At 51.5% G+C, this 13,601-nt stretch overlaps 1 protein-coding gene across 5 annotated transcripts in view; it reads right to left on the bottom strand.

Moving 5' to 3' along the window:
- SPAG17 (sperm associated antigen 17) overlaps positions 1 to 13,601 on the bottom strand; it is a 1,244,773-nt gene that overhangs the window by 820,242 nt on the left and 410,930 nt on the right. For all 5 annotated transcript variants that reach the window (XM_078656351.1, XM_078656349.1, XM_078656348.1 and 2 more), the window contains exon 6: positions 971 to 1,147. In XM_078656351.1, the coding sequence (XP_078512477.1) occupies positions 971 to 1,147 (177 nt within the window). The remainder of the gene's footprint in view (positions 1 to 970; positions 1,148 to 13,601) is intronic.

The raw sequence follows: 13,601 nt of genomic DNA on the forward strand, positions 1-13,601 counted from the left end.
GGACCTAGAGAAATCGACTCCACCAGAGATGGACAACTCGCTTAGGTAATGCATGGACCTAGAGAAATGGACTCCACCAGAGATGGACAACTCGCTTAGGTAATGCATGGACCTAGAGAAATCGACTCCACCGGAGATGGACAACTCGCTTAAGTAATGCATGGACCTAGAGAAATCGACTCCACCAGAGACGGACAACTTGCTTAGGTAATGCATGGACCTAGAGAAATCGACTCCACCGGAGATGGACAACTCGCTTAAGTAATGCATGGACCTAGAGAAATCGACTCCACCAGAGATGGACAACTCGCTTACGTAATGCATACACCTAGTGAAATCGACTCAACTAGAGACAGACATCTCGCTCATCTGGTTTTTGGTCTTGGTGAAATCACCTTCAGTGGTTCTGCAGAGAGGCTCACCAATCTTCAACCTCCTCATTGAGTTGCATTGACTTTGCCTTGCAGCATGCTTAAGTGGCTCAAGTCTATCCCACACTATACAAAATTCTTGAATAAATAAATAAAATAATACCTAACTGCTCTAAACAAATTAGGTTAGGATGTGATCTATCCACAGCCATGTAAGAAAGGAAAGACTTTGCAACTGAAAAACTGCCAAAATGAGCAGTACTACTCAAGTTTTCTATGAATTTAAAATACATTTTTCTCACGGAAAAATGCAGGAAAAGACAATAAAATCTGTTAAAAAAAAAAAACTATATGGTATTCAAAAGCATAGAGCTCAGGGACCTAAGACTGACGTGGCTCTGTCCCACTGAGCTCGCTCTATGTGAAGCCAATGGCCTGAGCCTGAGGGGAGGGTCTTAGATTGGTTTCTCTAAATTTAATTTCTTGGACCTCTTGTCAGTGAAATGTCTCCTTTTGGACGGGTGTTTCGAAGGAAGTGTATTTCCCATATTGCCGGGCTCCATCTTACAACAGGGCCTCTTTTTTTCCACGGCTCCTACCTTCTGTCGCCGGAGTGGGTTCCTCGGCCTTGGCTGGCAGCATCTCATAGTTCTCCGATGATATGTTGATGATGCTGGAGACATAGATGCCAACGTCTGCCAGCATGGCCAGCACCTGAGGCTGGTAGAAGCCGACGACGATGATGTAATGTTGGGCACCGTCATCTGGCTCGTCATCTGTCAAAGAAAAGAAGATTATCAACATCTTCACTTGTCAGTGAGTAGAAGACATTTACGCATGCAGCAATATCACTGGGGCCTCAACATGATATCCTATGCAGGCGAAACCCAACCCATCCTCTCGTTCTCAGAAGACCTCTGCACCACTAGGACCAACTCCACAACTGCATGACGAGCGTTGCCGACTGGATGAAACCAACTGCCTGAAGCTCAACAAGGACAAGGTGGAAGTGCTGATTTTTGGGAACAACAACTCCCCGTGGTACAACGCCTGGTGTCCCTCTGAACTCGGACCCACACCAACGATCACGCTCGCAATCTTGGCATCATCCTGGCCACCAAGCTCACCATGAAATGCCAGATCACGCTGTCTCCCCCACCTGCTTCCACACCCTCTGCACGCTTTAAAAGATCTTCAGATGGCTCCCAGTCAACACCAGGAAAGCCTTGACCCAACCCCTAGTCACCAGGAACGCTGGACTACAGCAAGGTGCTCTTTGCAGGACTCACCACCCAACACCAGAAGATACAGAACTGACTCTTCCTTGACCTCCACAAACAGACCCACACCACCCCCATGGCAGGAACCTCCACTGACTGCCCATCCAGAAAAGATGCCAATTCAAGATGCTTACATACGCCTACCAGGCCCTCTGTAACCAAGGACCAGTGTACATCCACCACCGCCTGAACTTCCACCAACCCTCCAGATGCCAGCCCTGCGCCGCCCTCACTCACACTGCCACCAACGCTCCTTCTCCTCCCTCACTAGAGTCTTGGAAGGACCTTCCCCTCCACCTTGGGGCATCTGCCTCTCTTCCTGGATTCAGGAAAGGACTCACGACCTGACTGCTCAACGGATCCCCAAGACCCCGGCGCCTGCATACCCTACAGGTGATCCGCCGCGCTCTACAAATCCACCTTGATTGATTGAAACCATAGCACGGCCAGCCACGCAGGTGCAAGAGAGCTGGGTCCAGCCAGATGTTCAAGATGGCTGCCGATGACATAGATTGGAGGAATGTTCAGAGTGCATGGCACATATTTCATGCACAAAGTCTTAGTGATCTGGCCAGGATCCGACCCCCTGGGATCTAGACTGGATTCCCTTGACTGGGGATCTGTAGACAATCTCCACCCTCTCGTCATTGTCCCCAAGAGCCTACTGTGATTCTTTGGTCCATTTCTCATACAGGATTCTGTCTCAATCCTATAGGGACGAGCTCCACTGAAATGTGCAGGAGTCACAAAGGAAGAAAGTCCTCTGTGCACTTTGTGAAACATGGCCAGTGCTTGTGCAAGGTGTCTCACATGTGCTGAGGGTGCACACATGCAAAGCATGACATGTAGCACAAATGTGGGGTGGGGAAGGCTGGGGCAGCCACGTGACCTTTCCTTTCAGGGGTCCTAGTGCTGCGGACTCCCAAAGACGAGCTGATGCCACGTAAATGTGGAGCAGCACCTTAAAAGTATCATAGAAAACAAAACCAAGTGAAAATGCCAAGGGCAGGCGGTGCACGCGACCTGCACTCAGAAAGCAGTGACCTCACGTGACTTACCACGATTTACCTTTCTCTAACCTGTCACGATATGGATCAGACTCTTTGCATCTTTTTGTGATCTGCCATCTCTTTTTCTCATAGAGATGTGCAATAAACCGAAACACCTAACACTAGTCATCAGACATCAACAATCTCTCCCTCTCTCTCTTTCTCTCTCTCTCGTTCTTTCTCTTTCTCTCTCCCTCTCTCTTTCCATCTCTCCCTTTCTCTCTCTTTCTCTCCCTCTCTCTCTCTTCCGCTCTCTCTCTTTCTCTTTCCCTCTCAATCTCTCTCTCTCCCCCTCTGTAACTCTCTCTCTTTCTCTCTCCCCCCTCTCTCCCGTTCCCTCTCTCTCTCTCCCTTTCTCTCTCCCCCTCTGTCTCTCTCTCCCCCCACCCCTCCCTCTTTCTCTCCCTCCCATTCTCTCTCTCTCCCTTTCTCTCTCTCTCTCTTTCTCTCCCTCTCTCTCTCCCCCTCTGTAACTCTCTCCCATTCTCTCTCGCCCCTCTTGCGAGAAGTTGGCCTGGTATATGCTGTCCACTAATTAAAGTGGGCACTTTGCACCAGTCCAAACAACCCTTATTGATGAATAGGTTAAAGACAACCTTATAGACAAGCTATCCTAGTGGTAGCTATGGAGAGCAGCCTTCAGGCTAAGTCTTAAAGGAATGTAAAGGAGCTTGTTTTACCAGATTGTAACCTTCGAATGAGCAAATGAAAGGAGAACCACACCAGTGTTACTATAAAAATATGTTTTTATTTCTAAACACTCTCTACTAATCTTTTTATGAGATTAGAGCACAAGATACAGAAGATTAAATCACTAGAACAACAGTAAATAGCACAATATACAGTGGGCTCCAGGGGGAGACCGAACCATATACTAAGAAAGTGGTATAAGAACCACGTCTTGACTAGACACAGTGCCTAAAGCACGTAGAATCGCTGGGACCCCAAGGAACCACGCATGGTAGTGACACAGGGGACCCACGGGGGATGCGTGCAGTGTGAGAACACAGACGCGAGCTCTGTACAACTCTATGGGAGAGTCGCGGTTGGATTTTTAAAGATTAAGGACACTTAGGAGACGACTTTGAGCAAACCCTTTCAAACATAGAAGGTTCTAAGGCCAGCCCCCATGGGAGCACCGGAGTACTTGTGTTACCTAACCCAGGGAAGCCGGGTGCATAGGTATCAAATGGTGTCGGGAATCTTCATCGTTTTTAATGACGCGATGCTGCAAAGTGCTGCTGCCGTGAAGAGGAAAAGTGTCCGGTGTGATCCAAGCCTGGATCGAAACCTGAAAGTGGAGGGGACAGAGTCTGGGTCACTTGCCAGTGATCAGGGGTTCGGTAGACGAATGCCCACCGATATTGGGTGTTTCAGGTGCAAATAGGTGAAGCTTAACTCTGCAGCTACGGGGACCAGGAGAGGTCGAGGATGACCAAAGTCCGCAGGCGAGCTGTACCACGAAGATGTTGAGTGCTGGGGGGGGGTCAGTTTTCAGGATTGAATACTAACAAGCCTTGTCAACTGCAACCCATGCTTTCAGATAAAAGATGCTTCGGTGAGGACCAGCAATGTCCTGGGGACTCCCCAAGAGATGGAGATTCAGGGCACATCTGGAGCAACCCTGAAAGCCCAACCAAATGAACTCGGAGGGTCCCTGAAGTCTCAATAGGGAGGAAGAGAGCAGGGAAGAGGGCTCCACTACCTATAGCCATCTTGGTGATACATCCCTACATATAGTTGTCCCGCAGACTTAAAGCATCAAAGAATATTATTTATTCATATTTTATTGTTCTTCAAAGCAGTAAAAAAACTCTCTAATGACATTTAAAATAGTTTTGCGTTTTTCCTCAGGGCGAAAATATACTTTCACATTTGAAGGGCCATCAGTATACAATAGAGCCACATATACGGTGGTGGCTCTACTGTATTCTGATGGCCCTTCAAATGTGAAAGTATATTTTCGCCCTGATGAAGGAACCGTATATTTTGTTTTTGTGTTCTGAAACGCGTGTCAGCGTTTTTGTTAGTTCTGTTAACTTTGTGTAGTCTTTTTTGCATTGTCATTTCACTGTAATATTGTACCTTTGTGTTTAATGCTTTGTGAATACTGATCTTTTGTATTATATGTAATGTTCCTTATTATACCCTATGTATGTGACCTTGGGCCCTGAGTTTGTTGTTTGAAAGAAAAAATGTTTGAAAAAACACAAACAACTATTTTAAATGTCATTTGAGATTTTTTCTACTGCTTTGAAGAACAATAAAATATGAATACATAATATGCTTTAAGTCTGCGGGACAACTATATGTATATTATGGATGTATCACCAAGAAGGCTACAAGTAGTGGAGGAAGATTTTGTAGTTTGCTTGTGCAACCAGGAAAGCCCACTGAAATTCAAAGTTACCTTCACAGGGACCACAGGCCAACAGACCAGGGATCGTGAAGGGACCTTGAGAGGAATCACAAAATACTAGCCCACGGAACACTCGTGGAGTGTAGGCCGGTAATCTGCTCGGGGTCAGAAATACAAGTAGCCCAAAGCACAGTTTCAGGGGTTGCCAGAAAGCAGATGCTTGCTCAAATGGACATGGTATCTAGGGTTTCGGGTTGCAAGGTCCCCACGAGGGATACATCTCAGGTTTACTGAGAGTACTAGTCGACCTCGGGGACACTTGGAAACCCACCTCCCGTGTTGCAAAATTCTTCAGAGTCCTTAGGAGCTCGGGAGATGCAAATTATTCAGAGGCGTCTTGGTGCCTGGCTTGCAGGGGAGTAGCTCCTTTAGTTCAATTGAGATTCTTCCGTCATCCAGCAAAGCGTAGATCATCGATGGATACTTGGTTTCTGCAGAGAGTTTCATCCAGGTAAATCTTAAGTCCTTAAGTCAGGGGTTCCTACTTTATACCCAAGGAAGGGGTGGGACAAACTCGGGGGACCCACCTATGGGAGGGTCAGGACAGAGGGGGGGCTGCACCCATGTCCTTTGTCCAGTGACTCGCGTGTGTGGCTGGCAGCATCCATCTTGTGATGCCAGAGTCGAGAAAGGTGGTACCGGGTAGACTGGTGATCCGCAGTAGTGGTTCTAGAAGGGTGGAATCATACCTCCCACACCAGTTGAGGGGAGATGGAATTTGACAACCGAGCAGGGCGGCAACTCCCAGCAGAGCAGGTGGAGCGCGCAGGCGAACAAGTGAGACTGTGCGTCTAGCGCCAAGAACACTCCTGGAGGTGCTGGGGTGGCGACCTCCCGTAGCTAAAGAGGACACTTGAGCATACCCCGGCCACGAGGCAGCCACGAGGAGCACCTGATGTCAGTGCACTCACTTTCCACTGCTTCTCAATATAGATGCCTCTAGGACAGCCCCCCCGCCCCCCCACAGCGCCTTCAGACCCTGCGAGCTCCAGAAGTCCCTGATTGGTGCGGTGCAGTACTGCACACTGTCTGCTGGGTGGCGCCATCGTATCGCACATGAGAGACGCGTATTCACACACGTGTGACAGACAGGCGGGCTTTAGGGCTCACCCACAGACAGGAGACAGACACACTGACCCGAGAGCCGAGCCCTGAGAAGAGATGCATCAGAGTCGGGCTTGAAGCATCCTGTGGACCCGTCACAGGTCCATGGAAAGGGGCAGCGACCCCCCTCACCTCGGAGTCTGTGCATCCAGCGCGCCCAGGGCTTGAAAGGGGAAAGGGAAGTGCAGGCGCTCATTCCAATGAGCTGAGGTGTGGCAAGAGGGCGGGGCCAGGGGCGGGGCTAAGGGCAAGATATGATGATACTTAATGACGTCTACACCAGTTGCAGCACACATCAAAACACATGAGAAATGAGTTGATGCCAACACAACAGATGAACCCATTACACGAAATAAAAGACAAACAGCAGGATGTGTTAACATGTGCTTGATGTCTTGTAATATTTCTGCTTCTTGAAGCCGTCCTGTAATTTGCTGTTGTGTGGCACAATACTACAAGCCCTCAAGCAGGCACAACGAGGAAGAAACAAGCAGACACGGACACAAAAGCATTCCACACACTCTCTTTAAAATATCTCATGAGTGTCCTGATACTCCCTCGCTTTCTCTCACAGAAGAACAGGCGCACACCAGCAGACACACACCAGCAGGCACACACCAGCAGGGCACACACCAGCAGGCACACACCAGCAGACACACACCAGCAGGCACACACCAGTAGACACTTATCAGCAGACACTTATCAGTAGGCACACACCAGCAGGCACACACCAGCAGGCACACACCAGCAGACACTTATCAGCAGACACTTATCAGTAGGCACACACCAGCAGGCACACACCAGCAGGCACACACCAGCAGGAACACACTAGCAGGGCACACACCAGCAGGCACACACAAGAAGGCACACACCAGCAGGCACACACCAGCAGGCACACACCAGCAGGGCACACACCAGCAGGGCACACACCAGCAGGCACACACCAGTAGACACTTATCAGCAGACACTTATCAGTAGGCACACACCAGCAGGCACACACCAGCAGGCACACACCAGCAGACACTTATCAGCAGACACTTATCAGTAGGCACACACCAGCAGGCACACACCAGCAGGCACACACCAGCAGGCACACACCAGCAGGTACACACAAGCAGACACACACAAGCAGGCACACACAAGCAGGGCACACACCAGCAGGGCACACACCAGCAGGCACACACCAGCAGGCACACACCAGCAGACACTTATCAGCAGACACTTATCAGTAGGCACACACCAGCAGGCACACACCAGCAGGGCACACACCAGCAGGCACACACCAGCAGGCACACACAAGCAGGCACACAAAAATAGACACACCAGCAGGCACACACCAGCAGGCACACACCAGCAGGCACACACCAGTAGGCACACACCAGCAGACACACACCAGCAGGCACACACCAGCAGGCACACACCAGCAGACACTTATCAGCAGGCACACACCAGCAGGCACACACCAGCAGGCGCACACCAGCAGACACACACCAGCAGGCACACACCAGCAGGCACACACCAGCAGGCACACACCAGCAGGCACACACCAGCAGACACACACCAGCAGGCACACACCAGCAGACACACACCAGCAGGCACACACCAGTAGACACTTATCAGCAGACACTTATCAGTAGGCACACACCAGCAGGCACACACCAGCAGGCACACACCAGCAGACACTTATCAGCAGACACTTATCAGTAGGCACACACCAGCAGGCACACACCAGCAGGCACACACCAGTAGGCACACACCAGCAGGCACACACCAGCAGGCACACACCAGCAGACACTTATCAGCAGACACTTATCAGTAGGCACACACCAGCAGGCACACACCAGCAGGCACACACCAGTAGGCACACGCCAGCAGGCACACACCAGTAGGCACACACCAGCAGGCACACACCAGCAGTCACACACAAACAGACACACACCAGCAGACACTTATCAGCAGGCACACACCAGCAGGCACACAAAAACAGACACACATCAGCAGGCACACACAAGCAGGCACACCTCAGCAGGCACACCTCAGCAGGCACACACCAGCAGGCACACACAAACAGGCACACACAAACAGACACACCTCAGCAGGCACACCTCAGCAGGCACACCCCAGCAGGCACACACGAGCAGGCACACACCAGCAGGCACACACCAGTAGGCACACACCAGCAGGCACACACCAGCAGACACACACCAGCAGGCACACACCAGCAGACACTTATCAGCAGACACTTATCAGTAGGCACACACCAGCAGGCACACACCAGCAGGCACACACCAGCAGGCACACACCAGCAGGCACACACCAGTAGGCACACACCAGCAGGCACACACCAGCAGGCACATACCAGTAGGCACACACCAGCAGGCACACACAAGCAAGCACACACCAGCAGGCACACACCAGCAGACACACACCAGCAGGCACACACCAGCAGACACTTATCAGCAGACACTTATCAGTAGGCACACACCAGCAGGCACACACCAGTAGGCACACACCAGCAGGCACACACCAGTAGGCACACACCAGCAGGCACACACCAGCAGGCACACACCAGCAGGCACACACCAGTAGGCACACACCAGCAGGCACACACCAGCAGGCACACACCAGCAGGCACACACCAGCAGGCACACACCAGTAGGCACACACCAGCAGGCACACACAAGCAGGCACACACCAGCAGGCACACACCAGCAGACACACACCAGCAGGCACACACCAGCAGACACTTATCAGCAGACACTTATCAGTAGGCACACACCAGCAGGCACACACCAGTAGGCACACACCAGCAGGCACACACCAGTAGGCACACACCAGCAGGCACACACCAGCAGACACACACCAGCAGGCACACACCAGCAGACACTTATCAGCAGACACTTATCAGTAGGCACACACCAGCAGGCACACACCAGCAGGCACACACCAGTAGGCACACACCAGCAGGCACACACCAGCAGGCACACACCAGTAGGCACACACCAGCAGACACACACCAGTAGGCACACACCAGCAGGCACACACCAGCAGTCACACACAAACAGACACACACCAGCAGACACTTATCAGCAGGCACACACCAGCAGGCACACAAAAACAGACACACATCAGCAGGCACACACAAGCAGGCACACCTCAGCAGGCACACCTCAGCAGGCACACACCAGCAGGCACACACAAACAGGCACACACAAACAGACACACATCAGCAGGCACACATAAGCAGGCACACCTCAGCAGGCACACACCAGCAGGCACACACCAGCAGGCACACACAAGCAGGCACACCTCAGCAGGCACACCCCAGCAGGCACACACCAGCAGGCACACACAAGCAGGCACACACCAGCAGGCACACACCAGCAGGCACACACAAACAGGCACACAAAAACAGACACACATCAGCAGGCACACATAAGCAGGCACACCTCAGCAGGCACACACCAGCAGGCACACACCAGCAGGCACACCTCAGCAGGCACACCCCAGCAGGCACACACCAGCAGGCACACACCAGCAGGCACACCTCAGCAGGCACACCCCAGCAGGCACACACCAGCAGGCACACATGAGCAGGCACACACGAGCAGGCACACACAAGCAGGCACACAAAAATAGACACACACCAGCAGGCACACACCAGCAGGCACAAACCAGCAGGCACACACAAGCAGGCAGGCACACCACAGGCATATGCAAACACTCACACAAAGTCTCAGGTGGGATTAAAGCCATTTTAGACTCCTTACCTCCCATGGCCGCTGTCAGCCTGCTGCCTCCACGCTGATTGGTTCAGCAGCAGCTGAGCTCAGCAACGCAGGCGGGCCTTGGCTGTCGGAGAGGGCCCACCGCTGACAGCCTCGTGCTCACCTGCAGTGCCAGCCAGGGAGCCCACCTTTCATGAGCACCGGTACTCTCCTCGCAGTACAGAAGTGCAGCGCTTATGGTGATAGAGTAAGAAGTGCTGGTGCTCAGTACCTGTGAGTGCGCACAGCCTCGTGCTGACCAGCAGTGGCAGCCAGGGAGCCCACCTTTCATGAGCACCGGTACTCTCCTCGCAGTACAGAAGTGCAGTGCTTATGGTGATAGAGTAAGAAGTGCTGGTGCTCAGTAGTTGTGAGAACGCACATCCGCTGCCCTTCTCCCTAAGGCCAGGGTCTTCCATTCTTTTGCTTGTTCCGTGTTCCTTAGGGTGACCAGGTGTCCCCGCTTTGCCAGGATGGTCCCTGTTTTTCACCAGCTGTCCCAGCAAATTTCAAGAAATTTAGCTCATGTCCCCGTTTTTAGAGAGGGTCGACTGAAAACGGTGGGAGGTGTTTTTTATGTTTTACAAAGCAGGGATAGTTAGCAGTTGTTTCAAGAAAGCAATTTAATGTACAGGCAAGCTACTGGGCTTAACAATTGCATTTTATGTATGTTCTTACTGCCTGTTCTGTAATTCTCTGCTGAGGAGCACTCTCATCGCTTGAAGTAAAATTGAAGTCCTTCTTCTATTTTTGTGAAATGTCCCTGTTTTTGGCTTAAAACGTCTGGTCACCCTAGTGTTCCTACATCCACACGTCTGCTCCAGTCGCCTCATCTTTTCCAAGCCTCTAACCTTCTCTAACTAGTTCTGCCCCTCTTACTCCCACTTCTCTCTTACTCTCTCCACAAGTCTCTGAGCAGCCCTGCCAAGTGTCACGCATCAGGCGTGACGCTATCGCATTTCAGTGCTGGTGTCCGCATCACCGCACGAAATGCATTTGTCACGCATAATTAGGGACCCCCTGACTACCCGCCCCCAGGCATGCTGTAACAAGAAGCCTTGGAAGCTGCAATAGCGAGCTCCCTGTGCCAAGGAAAGCGTGCATGTGTCTGACGATGTCAGCAACTTTTGGTGAACTGGCGTGCAGCACAGCCTGGTGAATCAATATTTTACAGCAGACCCAGTATTTTGCAGCTCATCGTCGTTGTTTTTATGAAGGCGGGCTTCTTTCCTGTACTGTCCCTTTCGCTGCAAGGCAGAGGCCATTCGGGCGGCGGGCGGCGGGTTAGATTTTCCTCCGGCTGCCGGGTTCCCCGCTGCGTGTCTCAGCAGCTATGGTAAATACGACCCCCGGCCGCAGTGATTCAATGGCTCAGGGAGGTAGTGATTCTCGATGCAGCAACAGATGATAACACAGCCAGACAGTGGAGTGTAACATTTGACCTAATCACGTGACTACTTGTGGAAGCCGAAGGCCCCCAAACACTTCGATCTCGCACCTGTAAAAGACCAGTTCAGAGTTGTGTCGTCACAGGTGCCCGCCCTTCAAAGTGGCGTTATGAGGATTGTGCCGACCGTTGTTAGTGCACCAGGCTCTCTTACATTGTCTCACTGTTGTTTTCCCTGCTTGCCTCCTGTTCCCCTCCATGCTATACTCATCCCCAATGTTTGCCACCGGGCCAGTATTTTGTTGTGCTATATTTCATTACTTCTGTCTGTATATACATTAAAGTTAACAAGAAATGTACCAGATATTTGACTTTACACAAATTTGTGTTAAAATACAATTTCTAAGCCCAGTTATGATTTCAGAACTCCACGAATATAGGGCATTTTAATCTGGAAAGGTGGCAATCCTAACTTCAGCTGTCACTTTACTTGTTTACACTCCTCCCTCCCCTTCCTTCTATGTTCATCTCTCTTTCCCCAACCAAACACGTCAGCAGTTGTCGCGAGAGCTCGTTCCTGGAGCGCGGAAGCGTCCCCTGCTGTCCATTGCCCTATTGGCAGGGCCACATTACTGACTGGAGGCCCCAGCTCACTGAACGCACCTGATGGAGGGGTAGGGTGTGTGGGGGGGGTGGGGAGGGCTAAGGTTCTTTTACCCGAACACCTGATTGACACTGCAGGGTCTGTCCAGAGCCCCTGTCCTGTTAATCACAGCCTGACACAAGCTCTCTCAAACCCCTGCAGTTTGAGGACATTCAAATAGGGGTGGGCGGAACTTGCGTAGTCACGCTACGCAAAGCTCAGTGAAACCGTACAAAATCTCTGGCAGCACGCAAAAGTTCAGCGAACACGCGGAATTGCTTGTTCCGCCCATTTGCGATGCTTTTTTCCTGTTCCCGAACGCTGTTTGCGTGCTCGGGGAGAAATATCTCACGAACACGCATTTTGAGAGCGCGAACAAGCAAAACATTCTGTGAAGCCGCGGATCGCAGAATATTTGGCAATGCCGTGTTCTTACCAAAATTCCGCATATTTCACGAGCGGAATGGAATTTACCACCCAGGCCTACATTCAAATAGGCGCTAATGGAATCTTCGGCAGCAACTCTGCAAAAGGCTACGTCACGGCTCAGTTACTCACAAGCTCCTCAAAGCAGAGCGGCATCCGCCCTGCACTGGAGGAGAAACCTAACCTGAGCCCGCTGTGCCGTCGGTCAGGGTACCTGTACTCTCCCTGGCTACAGAGAAGTGCAGCTACTAATGGATAAATAATTCAGAAGGGCGAGTACTCCGTACCGGCGAGTGCCAGCCCATTGAAAGCACTCAGCATACCCCCCAAGCTCAAGTATTGCAAGGTGCTCTCATATGTGATAACAATGAAAAAAGAGGCTCTGTGATATACAATGTTGCCTAGGATCACACAATTTGCTCTAGCTGCGAAGCCAGGATTGGTCTCAGTTTTTCTGGTTTCACATTCCGCAATTCACCCATTAGATGGCCACCCCTGTCTCCTTTGTAAAGCCAATTGTTGCCGTATTCTTCATTCTTGGCGCAGGATGGCAGCGGGCGGAAGGCAGGCAGTAGTCACATGAAAGCTCGACTCGGTTTGGGCTCAAGGACCCAAGAGGACCTTGAACTGAGTCAGAGCCAGGCCTCTGGCTCAAGCCCTGAGTGGCTCACCCAGCTCTCTTGTGGACCATACCAAAACCTTACAGCGGCTCCCCCACCTCTATTGTGGACCATACCAAAATCTTACTGTGGCTCGCCCACCTATATTGTGGACCATACCAAAAACGTACATCGGCTCGCCCACCTATATTGTGGACCATACCAAAAACTTACATCGGCTCGCCCACCTCTCGTGTGGACCATACCAAAAACGTACATCGGCTCGCCCACCTATATTGTGGACCATACCAAAAACGTACATCGGCTCGCCCACCTATATTGTGGACCATACCAAAAACTTACATTGGCTCGCCCACCTCTCGTGTGGACCATACCAAAAACGTACATCGGCTCGCCCACCCCTATTGTGGACCATACCAAAAACTTACAGCCGCTCGCCCACCCCTATTGTGGACCATACCAAAAACGTACATCGGCTCGCCCACCCCTATTGTGGACCATACCAAAAACGTACATCGGCTCGCCCACCCCTATT

This window comes from Lissotriton helveticus, chromosome 8 (assembly GCF_964261635.1).
Source record: "Lissotriton helveticus chromosome 8, aLisHel1.1, whole genome shotgun sequence".
Classification (NCBI taxonomy): Eukaryota; Metazoa; Chordata; class Amphibia; order Caudata; family Salamandridae; genus Lissotriton; species Lissotriton helveticus.